General features: G+C 40.7%; 1 protein-coding gene across 1 annotated transcript in view; it reads right to left on the bottom strand.

Annotated features, from left to right (window-relative positions):
- The window catches only part of DNAJC24 (DnaJ heat shock protein family (Hsp40) member C24), a 41,898-nt gene that overhangs the window by 4,145 nt on the left and 23,453 nt on the right, over nucleotides 1-14,300 (bottom strand). The window contains exon 2 of the mRNA XM_056851715.1: nucleotides 14,048-14,186. Coding sequence (XP_056707693.1) covers nucleotides 14,048-14,186 — 139 coding nt within the window. The remainder of the gene's footprint in view (nucleotides 1-14,047; nucleotides 14,187-14,300) is intronic.

Genomic DNA, 14,300 nt, shown 5'->3' with positions numbered 1-14,300 from the left:
TATCCCGTATCAAGTTGGCCTGTGGTCTATGCCTCCTTTTTGCAACATTAAATTGTGATTCTAATTTTACCTGAAATCTACACTACAGGTCCCCAGGGAATGAGATTCATCTAAATTAATCTTAATGAAGGGCAATTAAAACAAATCAGACAAGTTAGAGATAATTATAGGATCAATAAAACCTCTTTGACCTAACCTATTCTGAACACCTCCAGTACATTAAATAGATATAGATTGAAACCGGGTTAACTGACATCTAATTCTTTGCTACTAAAGTAAGAAAGTAGGAAGAAATAAGAACGAGGAGAAAGAAAGATTTATATTTCCATCATCAACTAACCCATCCTAAAAATTATGCTCCAGATCAGAAGAAGACAGACTACAGTGAAGGATCTTCAGTGTAGACAGTCATGTAGAGTAGGACTTCTTAAACTTTTCCACTCGCGACCCCTTTTCGACTGAGAAATTTTTACGCAACCCCAGGTATATAGAATAGGTAAAATAAAAACCTTTTACTGTTGCCAAATTTTTCACAATCCCCACATTCAGTTACATGACCCCTATGGGGTCACAACCCAGTTTAAGAAGCTTTGATGTAGAGCAACAGTAGCATTTTTCTTTGTTCATTTAATTCTATCTTTCCCAAACAGTTCTATGGGTTACAAATAGTCAGTTCCTCATACTTTGCCAAAAATGTCCTCAATGATATTTAACTATAGCTGTACCCAGTCTCAACATATTACTGTAGGGTCAGACTAGGATCTGGGAGACCCAGTTTTGAACCCCCACTCTGCCAATGGAAACTTGCTGGGTGAACTTGGATCAATCACACTCTCAATCTAACCTACCTACACTTGTTAGGGATGCTCTAGGCTGATCCTGCATTAAGCAGGGGATTGGACTAGATGGCCTGTATGGCCCCTTCCAACTCTATGATTCTACCTCACAAGGTTGCTGTGTGGATAAAATTGGAGAAGAGAACAAGGTAAGCCACTTGGCATCCCCACTGGGAAGCAAGCTTGGGAAAAAGTAAACGTTTCAGAGCATTAAGAAAACAATACCCCCAAGATCTCCTTTAGCCAACTAGGCCCTCTTTCAGAATTTTTCCTGGTTTTTTTTATTGCCTAGTCACCTTCACAAAGATAAGGCAAGGAAAGAGAGAATAGTTAAGAAGGATACCCTCTCCTCTCTAAAGCCTCAAAAATGCCGCAGTGGGATTCTGAATTTATTTGCAAGTAAGCCTCAATTATTTCAGAAGGACCTACTTGTAAGCGCCAAGGCTTGCGACACAGGATTCAGCGGCTGTATTCTGATGTCAGTTCTGTCTTAAGAATGGATAGGCATGATCCCAATGTTGCAAGGCTTGCATGTATGCCTTATTTCTCCCTCCTTCTCCCCTCCTTTCTTGCATGTGTGTATGTGAAGTGCCATCAAGTCGCAGCCGACTTATGGCGACCCCTTTTTGGGGTTTTCATGGCAAGAGACTAACAGAGGTGGTTTGCCAGTGCCTTCCTCTGCACAGCAACCCTGGTATTCCTTGGTGGTCTCCCATCCAAATACTAACCAGGGCTGACCCTGCTTAGCTTCTGAGATCTGACAAGATCAGGCTAGCCTGGGCCATCCAGGTCAGGGCCCTTTCTTGCGTGGGGAATCCTAATTAGAAACCCTTGCTACCTGACAAATGAATTCAGATTCACATGTATGGGAAAAATAAGCTCTGGTTAATTTGCATTCCTGCATTTGCATGTCATTGGTAGTACAGTTAGTTTTTAATTAGGATTCGGGGGGGGGGAGAGCGGAGAGCACGAGCAAGGTACACATGCGAGCTGACAATAAGCTGGGGTCATGCACATCCAGTTAGAAAGCTGGTCATCCTAAGGGCTCCTCAGTGGCCGTGCAGGGGCATTTCCCCACGGTCACCCCTGCCGACTGCTTCTGGGCTTCCTTTTGATTATGCATGTCTTTCCCAACCGTCAGAAGTCACCTCGCTCTCCCTGTCCGTTTTGCCCAAGTTTTCTGGATGCTGTTTTAGCCAGAATCTGGAAAACAAAGGCAAAATGTGTGGGGAGTGCGAGGTGACCTCTGATGGTCTGGAAAAGCATGCATAATCAAAAGGAAGCCCCAAAGCAGTCGGCGGGGGGGGGGGGGGGAACAGCCCTGCATAAATGGCCAGTGTGTCTGCTAACTGGAGCAAAAATGCATAAAGGAGAGCAGTTTTCAATCCTGCCTCCTAGATTTGAGCACTACTACAATGTGAATGGATTTGCAATTCTATGGTCTCATCCATAGGATCTAAATAAATAATTGCTGGTCCATCAGAGAGGTTAATAAGCCTGAAGTTCAAAATCGTTACAACAATGCGAGAAATCTTTTAATAACTTTAAATAACTATAGCAGCATTGTTTAGTTTGTTTGTTTTTTAAAAAAGCCTGGGTTTCAATCTAAAACAACTTGAGTGCTTTCAAATTTCAAGATATAGTTATCTTGAAATCTTTCCAAGCCATAATTAGTTTTTTAATTTTTAATTTATGTAGAAAACAAAAAGACATCTTAAAGACAAACAGATTTATTGAAGCATACATTTTCACAGGGTTGGAGCCCACTTCATCAGATATATGGATTGTCAGCAGATGGAATGGGGGAAAAATAAACTAAAGAGTGGTTAAAAGGCCATGAAACGCACAAGGTATACTTGGTTATATTTCTACACAAAACTTTACAAGAAAAGCAATGACCACTCACACCAGTAATTAGCATTAGCGTTAACCTAGTCATGTTATGAAATTTACCACCTGTAGTGGTTGAGAAAAGCATCAGCTCTGTTTAACCTCTGGTTGATAGCAGTTAAAACTGATTAATTCTAATTCAACAGCTTCTCTCGGGAGCCTCGCTTTGAAGTTGCTTTGTTGAAGAATGATAACTTCTAAAATAGCAGAAAAAGCATCCTAGTAGATTGACACATTTCCCCAAGTTTTCTGAATGTTTACATTTTTAATGTTAAATTTGTGTCCTTTTATTCTTTTGTATAGAGACTGACCAGTTTCTTTTGATATAGACTGTGGAAGGACATATCACAAACTGTGGATACCGAAGCAAGAGAGAGACTGCTTTCCAAAATGTTTGATTGGAGTTTCAATTTTTCTCCTTAGTCCCTTTACTCATATTACCTCGGTAAAAACGAGACACTAGAGGCCTTTTCAAGTTAACAACCAAGTAACAGAGATTTATTAAACACGGTACAAGGAGCTGCACTGGAGGGAAAACGGTAGGTAGGGAAGGTATAGAACCAGAGCTAGTTTATAAGTTTTACTACAGTGAAGGCATAGATCTTAGATGGCTTAGTTAGTACAGAATTACAATTCTTAAATTAAGTTCCCAAATCCAGTTCACAGAACTTTCTATAGATGTTCTTATTCAGACTCTTCTGCCTAGCTAACAAGGAAGTATGGAGATTATACAATCTCTCTCCCCCAGAGAAGAAGTATGAAGATTGTTCCTCAAATCTCTCTTCCAGCTCTCTCTATAGATCTACCCCACTTTTGTGGCAGTAATCCCTTAACAAAACCCGTATCTGGAATATCTCCTTCCCAGAGCCTATTCCCTTCCAGAGACCTGAGAAAGGGCGCTTTTCCTCCCAATCTCTGCCTGTCACTCCACAGGAATAGTTTCACAATTGCTTAGGCAAATCTGAACCCTCAGGTTCCCAGAGTCAAAAACAGCCACTGAACTTATAGGTTACCAAAAACAGACTCTTTTTTGACAAAGGAGTTTGCTCCTTAGCTCCATCCACTCCCTGCCAGGTTTTTCCCCCTGAGCTTCTCTCAGATATTAACTCTTTGTCACAACAGGTGATAGCATACATCATGTTAGAGGACAGACAGGTTCATGAGCTTCTGATGGTATAACTGACATTATTTGGTCCTATAATAGTGTTGTCTGACTGGGGTTGTGGACAGACTGAGCATGTGGGTTTGTTGGAGAGCCCAGTCTTTGGACTGATGTCTCTATTAAATACTCCACTGGTGCTATTTTAAATTGGGGAGGGACAAAGTCTACTTGCCAAGGCTTGAGGAGAAAGAGATCACTGTTCAAAATGTGCTTTATATCACTGACACTATGATTGAATAGTTTTAGCTGAAAGCAACAGATATCTGTCACATTGGGGCCTATTCTGCAGTAGCTACTCCCTGAATACTAGTCTAGCCTTATCAGTTTCTTTCCCCCCTAGTTCATTGGGTGGGTATTGAAGTTTTAATAATGTCTGAAAGAAATCCATTAGGTCGGAGTCTCTGGCTAAGGAACCGGAAAAAAATACAGCTGTTTTGTAGGTCCTGGCTGTAGACAATGGATAGTGTGATGTCCTCTGACTTATAGCTAGAAGCATGGAGAGGCGGGTCATGGTCGGCAGGTTTTTGATACAAGGTCATGCTCTCCAGCCAGCCCAGCATGGTGTGGTGGTTAAAGTGTCAGACTAGGATCTGGGAGACCCAGGTTCGAATCCCCACTCTGCCATGGAAGCTTGCTGGGTGAACTTTGATAGTCACACACTTGCAGACTAACCCAACTCACAGGATTGCTGTGAGAATAAAATGGAGGAGAGGAGAGTACTGCAAGCTGCTTTGGGTCCCCACTGGGGAGAAAGATGTAGCATAAATGAAGTAAGTAAATAAATGTGTTCATTACTATAGACTCCAAAAAGGGAAGTCCTGATGAAATCTCTCACGTTTTTTTTTTGTGCCTAGGAACCAGGATAAGAAAACTATCGTCAACGTATATCAAGTAGGTGTTTGGGCTGTATTTGGAGTGATACAAGTGTCTGCTGCTGTGCCATTAACTTGACAAACTGTCTTCAAATCTGAAAAAAAATGTGGGTGAATATTAAGAGGCAAATCTTGGCAGCCTGCTGTACTGTAGCATCACAAGGAATAACACCCCTAACAAGTGTGAGTCAATCGTTGTTGGGAATGTTGTTCTATAGAGGCTCTACCCCCATGTTAGCTACTATGGTGTTGTCTGGGAATTTATACTGTCCGCAGAAAATCAGTTACATCCTGCAAATAACTGGGAGATACTGATGGCTTTTATACAAGTAAAAAGGTAAAGGACCCCTGTGCAAGCACCGGGTCATTCCTGACCCATGGGGTGATGTCACATCCCGACGTTCTCCAGGCAGACTTTGTTTATGGAGTGGTTTGCCAGTGCCTTCCCCAGTCATCTTCCCTTTACCCCCAGCAAGCTGGGTACTCATTTTACCGACCTTGGAAGGATGGAAGGCTGAGTCAACCTTGAGCCGGCTACCTGAAACCGACTTTGGTTGGGATCGAACTCAGGTCGTGAGCAGAGCTAGAACTGCAGTACTGCAGTTTACCACTCTGCACCACGGGGCTCCTTTTATACAGGTAGCCATAAATTATTCTGTACCTTGTCTCAGTACTAATATTAGTTTCCATTCTGTATTCAAAGATTAATACAGCACAGGTATTTTTCTTTTGACCAACTCCTCGTTAAAAGAACAGTGTTGGATCCTGTAACCCCCTTCCACTAAGGGAAGATCCTTCCTCTGCTGAAACAAGGTTCCTCACTTAGCAGAAGTGAATCATAAGCTCCAGTCTCATGCCTCTAGAGTTACAGAGTTTACCAGACAAAGCATTTTAGGTTCACAAGGAACAAAGATGCTTTTACACATGTAGACTGAAGTTCAGCCCCTTTCTCCCCTCTCCTGGATGAATCCTAAGAAGAATCTGAAAGAACTCAGGAAATCCATGGTCTTTTATGCATGACTGTTTCACTCGATGTCAACCCTCCGACGACTTTGGGTCTTTGTGTTGATTATGCATAACGTTTCCGACCGTCAGAGGTTGCATCGCTCCCCCCCCCCCGCGTTTCCCCGTATTTTCAAATTTGAGATAAAACAGGTCTCTGAAAACGTGGGCAAAACACGGGGAAAGGCGGGGGGAGAGTGAGGTGACCTCTGATGGTCAGAAACGGCGTGCATAATCACAAGACCCAAAGTCATCAGAGGGGTGACAGCGAGTGAAACAGCCATGCATAAAATACCCATGTTCGCTGCTCTAACTTTAAAGCAGACATGTGAGATGCAATACCTTGGAAAATACTAACAAGGGGAAAGCACATAACTCTGTAAATATACTTGCAACCCTGGCTGTTAATAAAAAATATCTATCCTTACCAAGAATATTATTAATATTATTATTATTAATTATATTAATTATTAATATTAATTATTAATATTATTAATAAGCTGCAGCTTATAGATTTTTTTTCAGTATGAAAGATACTAAAAGGAGTGGATTATGTAGCTTCATGCTCAGCATGACTTTGAATGTAAATGCAGAATAATTCAGCAGTTAAAAACCCAAGAACTATCTTTTTGCAATTTCTTCTGTGCAGTTTGATACATTTTACATCATGCAGTTAACAGCCACTGGTCCAATAAAAAGAATCTTCCTATTTCCTCGTCAATGTTGGATTATGTTTGAAAATAAACGGTATAACTACATGAGGATTTAGCCATATTCTGTGTTGGAGGACAGAGCATGACTTTAGATGTTGTACCAAAGTAAGGAAAATATCAGATGCACAAGCAATTCATATGTCTATTTTTGAGCTGGGAAAACTGTTCCACAGCTGGAATTCATACATATACCTATGGGGAAGTGCATCAATTTCCCAGTCAAATGATAAACAATTCATGAATCTGCTTTCTCCACTTCAACAGAGCATCTGGAGCCAGTTAGATGTTACCAAGCAATGCCCTAAGTACTATAACTTTTTTGTGCCACTAATGTAAGGTGCAGGTAACATTTATTGTATATGGCTAAAAGCCACTGCAATCATAGAATATAACTCATAACTCATAAGTAATATCATTAAAATAACCATATCTGAAGGTGCTTATCAGATAGAAAACTTTCCACCCTTCAGATACCTAGGGCTTGACAGAGCAAAGAATAGGCTCTATGCCAAAACAAACAAAACCTGGGCAAACCGAACTAGTGGAGAGACTATGGTAAGTTCAGCGATAGTTAGCATGTATACATACATATTTTTGGTTTAAAAATCAATAAAAATGTTCACAAATTTTCCACAAATTGAAAAATATTGGTATGTAAGTGTAAGAATAAGTAGTGATAATGACAAGATTTTAGTTGCATTGTGATCCTAAAAGTTAGGATACTTGAAAAGATTAGATATGGAATCTGATCTAGAAATGATTCTAAGTTAAAAATGACAGCTGCAAAGCTTTACATAGATGTTAAATGGGATAAACCAAAACAGTCTATACTGAAGTTTCAGAGAAACTAGAAGCTTCTATTAATGATGTTAATCTATTATATGAGATCTAAAAATTTGTTTAGTAATGGATCTAACCATTGAGAGATGTACTGAGAGATGGTCTATGTTTATTGTGTTCTGGAGTAACAAATGTCAAGATGGAGCTCACCGTTATGGACCTTTTGACCAAATACACACACACACACACACACACTCACTCTCTCACACACACATATTATACCCACACACACATATCATAGAGAAAATTAAACCCAAAATGAGGAACCTCTTTCAGATTATCCCTTGTAGCTATAAACACACACATGCACACACATTTAATAACCGTGGAAAGCAACAACCACACCAGCTATCATCTTATAATTTTATCAGATTGCAGAATTGACTGCAGATACATGGATACAATACAAAAATTAATTTTATATTGCTATAATATATGTGAACAATCTATACTGACAGAACCACATGCCTCATTAAGGTATTGTTAATTTATAAGTTGCTAGTTATTATGCTGGGACACCCTCCTGCTTCTGTGTTTTGCTTTTTAAATCCAAGAATGTGTGTGTATTCATGTTGCTGTCATTTAACCTGCAGTTGTGTCTCCATTACTTTCCATCCACCATTTGTATTACATTTTGGACCATTGGCAAGCCTGACTTACATGAAGGTAAATCCCATTTCTTTCAAAAGAACTATTTTGAACAAGTTTGGAGTAACAGTATATATTTTCAGTCAATGAAAAAAGCAGCTTTTTTGATAGGATGCAAAAATTGATAAAACTATAGTTTTGTAAAAATGGCAGGGAAAGAGGCAAACTCCACATTTGTTGATGTTTCTCCAAAATTAGTTATCTCAATTTACACTGAAGGCCCAACAACACAATACATTTTCCCCAAGAAAGCCTCTGGGTCTTGTCAACAGACTAATTTATTTAATTTTTATGTATTTAAAACATTTGTAAGCCTGCCTTTCTCCACAACTGCAACCTAAGGTTGCAATAAAAGTAGTATAAAAACATTGAACTAAGAAAATATAAACAAGCACCAGGAAAAAGGCTTTAAATTTCAAAGAACCCACAAAACAACCATCTTGAGGAGCTGAATGCTCTTCTAAAGAGCTCTTTTACCAGCTTGCCAAAAACTGTGTAGTTCTTCTAATTTCCTCTGGAAGGCTATTCCACAACTTTGGAACAGCTTCTGAAAGAGCCCATGAGTGGGCAGCAGCAGCAGAATGTATCCTCAGAACAATTAAAAGGCATGGGCTCATATCAGGGGAGGCAGGTCACGAATGGTTGTAAAGGTATGAAACAACCCCTTGAATCTGACTCTGAAATCAACAGGCAACAAATACAACGACTGCAAATTAGGTGCAATATGATTCATGCAGCCTGCCCCATATTTATTTATTTGTTTGTTTGTTTAATTTTTTTTACCCTGCTCTCAATCCCCAGCCAAAGCCGGGCTCAGGGCAGCTCACAGCATAAAAGTTAATACAATAAATATAACAGAATATGGTGAAATCGTATTAATAGAAACATAGTTAAATGTTTCAACAGTCCCATGAATGTCAAGCAAAATCTGCATAAGGTAAAATGAAAGTGTTGCTCAATTTAAGCATGGGGCCCGCTGCAAGGCCTGCAAGTAGGGTTGCCAGGTCCCTCTTCGCCATCGGCGGGAGATTTTTGGGGTGGAGCCTGAGGAGGGCGGGGTTTGGGGAGGGGAGGGACTTCAATGTCATAGAGTTCAATGGCCAAAGCGGCCCTTTTTCTCCAGGTGATCTGATCTCTATCAGCTGGAGATCTCCTGCTACTACCTGGCAGTTGGCAACCCTACCTGCGAGGCAGTCAGAGCCTTCCCTTACATGATGGTAACAATAAAGCAAAATAAAGTGAATGAGTGGGAGGTAGGGAAGCCAGCATTGATGGAAAACCGTAGCTGTCCTTAACTATAGGCCCGGTGGAATACCTCTGTTTTACAGGCCCTGCGGAATTCTTCAAGATCCCGCAGAGCCCTGGTTTCATTAGACAGGGAATTCCACTAGGCCAGAGCCAGGGCAGAAAAAGCCCTGGCCTTAGTTGAGTACAGCCAGACACTCTTTGGGCCAGGGACCACCAGGAGATGGTTGTTCGCAGAACATAATGCTCTCTAAGGGGCATACCAGGAGATCCCATACATATGAAGGTCCCAGGTCATGTAAGGCTTTAAAGGTCAAAACCAGCACCTTGAACCTGTTCTGGTATTCCAGCTGGAGCCAGTTAAACTGACGAAGCACTGGCTGAATAAGAACAACAATAACCAATAGGCTGCTGTATTTTGCACAACTACAGTTTCTCAACCATCTTCAAGGGCACAGAGTGCATGACAATAGTCAAGCCTTGAGGTTATTGTTGCATGGATCAGGGTGGTCAAATGGGCAATCTGTAAATAGGGGGACAGCTTGTGTGCCAAATATAGTTGGTAAAATTCACTTCTGGCTACTACAGACACCTATTTATCAAATAATAGAGCTAGGTCCAGTAGGTCTTCTAAGCTCTTCCCAGTATCTGACAAAGAGAGTTGGACCCCATCTTAACGAGGGGAATAAGACTCCTTCCAAAGTGTATACACCTTGCCAACCAATATCACCTCCATTCAATTTCAGTTTCTCTTTCTTCTCTTGACCACAGCAGTTAGACACCACCTTAAGACTAACACGGCTGCATTAGGTAGCTTATTTAATAATGTACCAAGCTGAGTGTCATCTACATACTGAAGACCATCTAATTTAGAGGTCTCATATATATATTGTATAGTGCTAAACCTGGATGGCCCAGGCTAGCCTGATCTCGTCAGATCTCAGAAGCTAAGCAGGGTCAGCCCTGGTTAGTATTTGGATGGGAGACCACCAAGGAATACCAGGGTTGCTGTGCAGAGGAAGGCACTGGCAAACCACCTGTGTTAGTCTCTTGCCATGAAACCCCTAAAAGGGGTCGCCATAAGTCAGCTGCGACTTGACGGCACTTTACACACACACTAAAAAAAGCACATAACTCTGTGATACCCCCATCACAAATCTTATGTAGTAAATTCCTGCCAGCAGAGTTATAGCAACTCCTGTTTACTGTGCTCTGCCTTCCCTGCACCCCTACTGGCTGAAGTTCAGAACTGCATTAGAAATAATTTAACAAAGTTAATGCATTGTGTGACAACAGCATGATGCTGCCTAAGGGGAGTCCAACTAACTTGGGACTAGGGAACTTTGTCCCCCCAGACCTCCCCTCTTGACAGCTCTGCAAGGAGGAAGGCTTAAACCTCCTCTCCTTGTGCATCATGGTCCCAGTTAGGGTTGCCAGGTCCCTCTTCGCCACCGGCAGAAGGTTTTGGGGGTGGAGCCTGAGAAGGTGGGGGTTTGGGGAGGGGAGGGACTTCAATGCCATAGAGTCCAATTGCCAAAGCAGCCTTTTTCTCCAGGTGAACTGATCTCTATTGGCTGGAGATCAGTTGTAGTAGCAGAAAATCTCCTGCTAGCACCTGAAGGTTAGCAACCCTAATCCCAAACCAAATTGGACCTGTAAGCATCTGAGAAGCATGGAACTTCCAGAACAGTCTGTCAACCTGGCCTGGGAAAATAGGCCCAAAGGGACAACAAATGAGCAACCCATAGAATTACTTCAAAGAAACAAACTCTAAAAGAGTAAATATTTTCACATGCAAGGCACAATCATCCCAGTCAACCTAAAGATACTCATAAGTAAGTCCCACTGACAGCAATGGAAAATTAGGGCTGTGAGGTACCCCCTGGCAACCAGCTGAGTAGGTGTGGGGACTTAATGTCAGGAAAACTAGGCCTAGGCCTGTGTCACTGGCAACATGGCAATATCATTCCCGGTGTACATCACTGGTGAAGCAGGGACACTCCAGTATTTGGGCATAAACTCTATGGTAGAAATCACTTTTACCATAGAGTTTTTGCCTAAATCCTAAAGCATTTCAGCATCGCTGGCAACGTGATGATGTCACTTCTTGGGGCTTAGCAACCCTGTGGAAAACCGTGATTATGTCACACTTAATTAGGGCACATTGTTGCTGAGCCAAAAGTTACCATACTCTAACTTCAAAAGGAGACTGCAGTGTGAAACTACTGAATTAAGTCTGACATTACCTGCTAAGCACATGACAAAGAACTGGGATTCATTAGCCATTACAGGTGTTAATCAGCATAGCAAAACTAGGAAAAGTTATCACCAATTACTGCTATTGCAAATGGCCTCTATTTCTCTTGATTTTAATTTTACATAATTACATCTCTCCCTGGGCTTCCTGCATTTCATGGTAATTTTACCCTTGGTTGTTTCCCCATATGAAGGGGAAAAAGCTATGTTTGTTTGCCTAGTAAGGACATACATCTGGCAAAGTGGGCTCTAGTCCAAGAAAGCTTACGCTCGAGTAAAAACTTCCTACTTGTTAAGGTAACTTCATCTGGATCAAGCTCAGTGTCTTAAAAGAAGCCATCAAAATAAATGTCTTGTTTCACAGGGTCCTTTTGCCATTTATTTTCAGCATTTACACCGCTAATAATTTAAGACATGTATTTTACGCTTCTATTTTTTTAGTGTTTCTGTAGAGAACGGTGACTGTATGATGCAACAATCCTCTTCTAAAAAGATGCTCCCTCTCCCCATGTACAATCAGCCAATTTGGCAGTCTTTACCCTTCACTGAAATATTAGGCAGATTTGTTAGTATTCTCTTCATTTGTTCATAATCTATTTCTCTTGGCACCATTCTTGGTAATTTGGGTTATCCGCAACCAAAAACATAGCAGTATTTGAGGAGGATTCCGCACAGTTTATTCTAATGTCAGGATTCTGGTCAAGTTAATATCAGAAGATAATATTGAGAGATAAGACATAGCGTTCATTTTGCTTTAGGTCATTAACTCCGACCTTTTTTTTTTATAGGCGGTTAAAGCTATACTGAACAGAGTAATGTATGTTTTACTGTATAAAGACCAGAATATGAAATGTGCTTTTGAAATAAATGCCCAGGTTTTAAAATTAAATGTTATTTTAAAACAATTTTCTTCAATAACAGAGCTTTAGGAATTGCCAACATACATTTAACAGTTCTGAATTAGATAAAACCAACTATGTGAATCTTATGCCTTTTTTCAAGACCTTGGAAGTTTCAAAGAGCCAAGGTTGCATGGAATCAGTACCTGGTAGATTTCAACCAAAACACGGAGCTAGCACAAGTGGGTCACTTCAAAACATTTAAAATCAAACATAGAAAAAGTGTACATATATATAAAACTAAGAGCATCAATTATTGCTTTCTACATTATATGTCAGGGCGCAGAGGTAAATTGAACGGATTCGTTTCAGTGCGTAACTCAAAAGAAAAAATAATGGATGAAATGTAAACAAAGCAACATCCATCCATTTCATACTAGAGAAACATGTCTCTTATCATCACTCTGAGTTAGTCTAAAGCCTTTTCAGAAATAATTTGGCTTACTGAAATTATTGTGTGTGGGGGTTTTTTTGTAAACACTTGACATCCTAAAAAGCACATTTTTGTGAAAATGTTGACATAGATACTAAATAATTCATGGTCAAAATAAAGCTCCCTTATTCAGTATATTATTCAGTCGATTATGTGTATCTGCCATCCATGCTGACTAAGCTTTTGTTTCTCAAATAAAATTGTGGCAACCTTAGCAGCAGGGAAGTTAAAACAGCAAGAGCAGAAGGTTTGATGGTGTGCCAATGTACAATGGAAGGAAATTCAATAACAAGCTGCAGAGACAGTGAGCTTTTATCAAGCACACCGAAAAGTGGTGGTGGCTACACGTCAATGCTGGACCAGAGTGTGTTACTGCAGAGTGCAGCTGAGTGTTTTCCCCACAGGCAGTACACTATTATTGACTCCCCCCCCATTAACATGTAGGGTGGATATACATTTATTGAAGGTTCTAATGGAAGGCTGAGGGACTCCTATCCTGAGGCCAGAGCAGAAAGACAGCCTATCACTTCATGTAATGGTAGCCCATGTGTGACAGACCTGACCTACATTTCCCCCTCTCTCTCTCACTACAGCCTGTCGCTGTTCAAAGATGCTATTTTCCAAGATGAAAAAAAGGGGGGGGGGAGAGAAATGCATTCTGGAGCTGCCTGGTTAATGTGTTTTACTGAAATATTATTTATAAGTTGCTTCTTAAGTAGTAGCTTTAAACGAGAAATACGTTATAAAAAAATCCTAAACCAATTCTTCATTTGTAAAAGGTAGCGGAGAGGATATGCTTGAATGATTCTGAAGTGTTTATAAAACCATATGCTTCGGTATACCTTTGACATAAATTACTCAAAACCTATATCTAAAATGCAGCAATGGAATGTAGCAAAGGGTATAACTCAAGTAATTAAGAACATTTAATGAAACTGCTCTAAATACTGTCAAATGAAGAACAGCCAAACTAAGTCATTATTGTCTAAATTCCACATTCATTAGAATTAGCAGAACAGCTACCAACTAATGCTTTGTCAAAAGTAATTTAATTTATTTACTGCTTAATGGATGTGTAGTAATCAGTATAAATAATGTATCTAAATATGGAAGCGAGATGCGAGCAAATGAAGTGTTTCAGCTGAACAAAAAGCGTTTGGAGAGAGAAAAAACACACCACTGAGCTACCAATCCAACCTCTGCTCTCAAGAGCTGCTGCTGCTACTACAGCACTCCTCGGCAGGAACCTACCATGCCGCTGCAGGTCATACTCTTTTTTTGTCTCTTCATTCCCTAGAATTTTCCACGCTCGATCAATTTCGATGAACCTCTGCATGCGCGCCTCCACTTCTCCTGCTGGCACATCTGTGCTCTGTTTGTCTGGATGATACTGCCAATCAAAGAAAGGAAAGGGAAAAGGGTGGGGGGGGGGAAAGGGAAGGGGGAGAAAATCAATAGTATATTTGAGATCTATTTTAAGGTGTGCGGAGGATGCAAAGGTCTG

Source organism: Euleptes europaea, chromosome 6, assembly GCF_029931775.1.
Source record: "Euleptes europaea isolate rEulEur1 chromosome 6, rEulEur1.hap1, whole genome shotgun sequence".
NCBI lineage: Eukaryota > Metazoa > Chordata > Lepidosauria > Squamata > Sphaerodactylidae > Euleptes > Euleptes europaea.
Note: the sequence above shows the minus strand (reverse complement) of the source record. Positions and strands in the feature narration are given on the sequence as shown.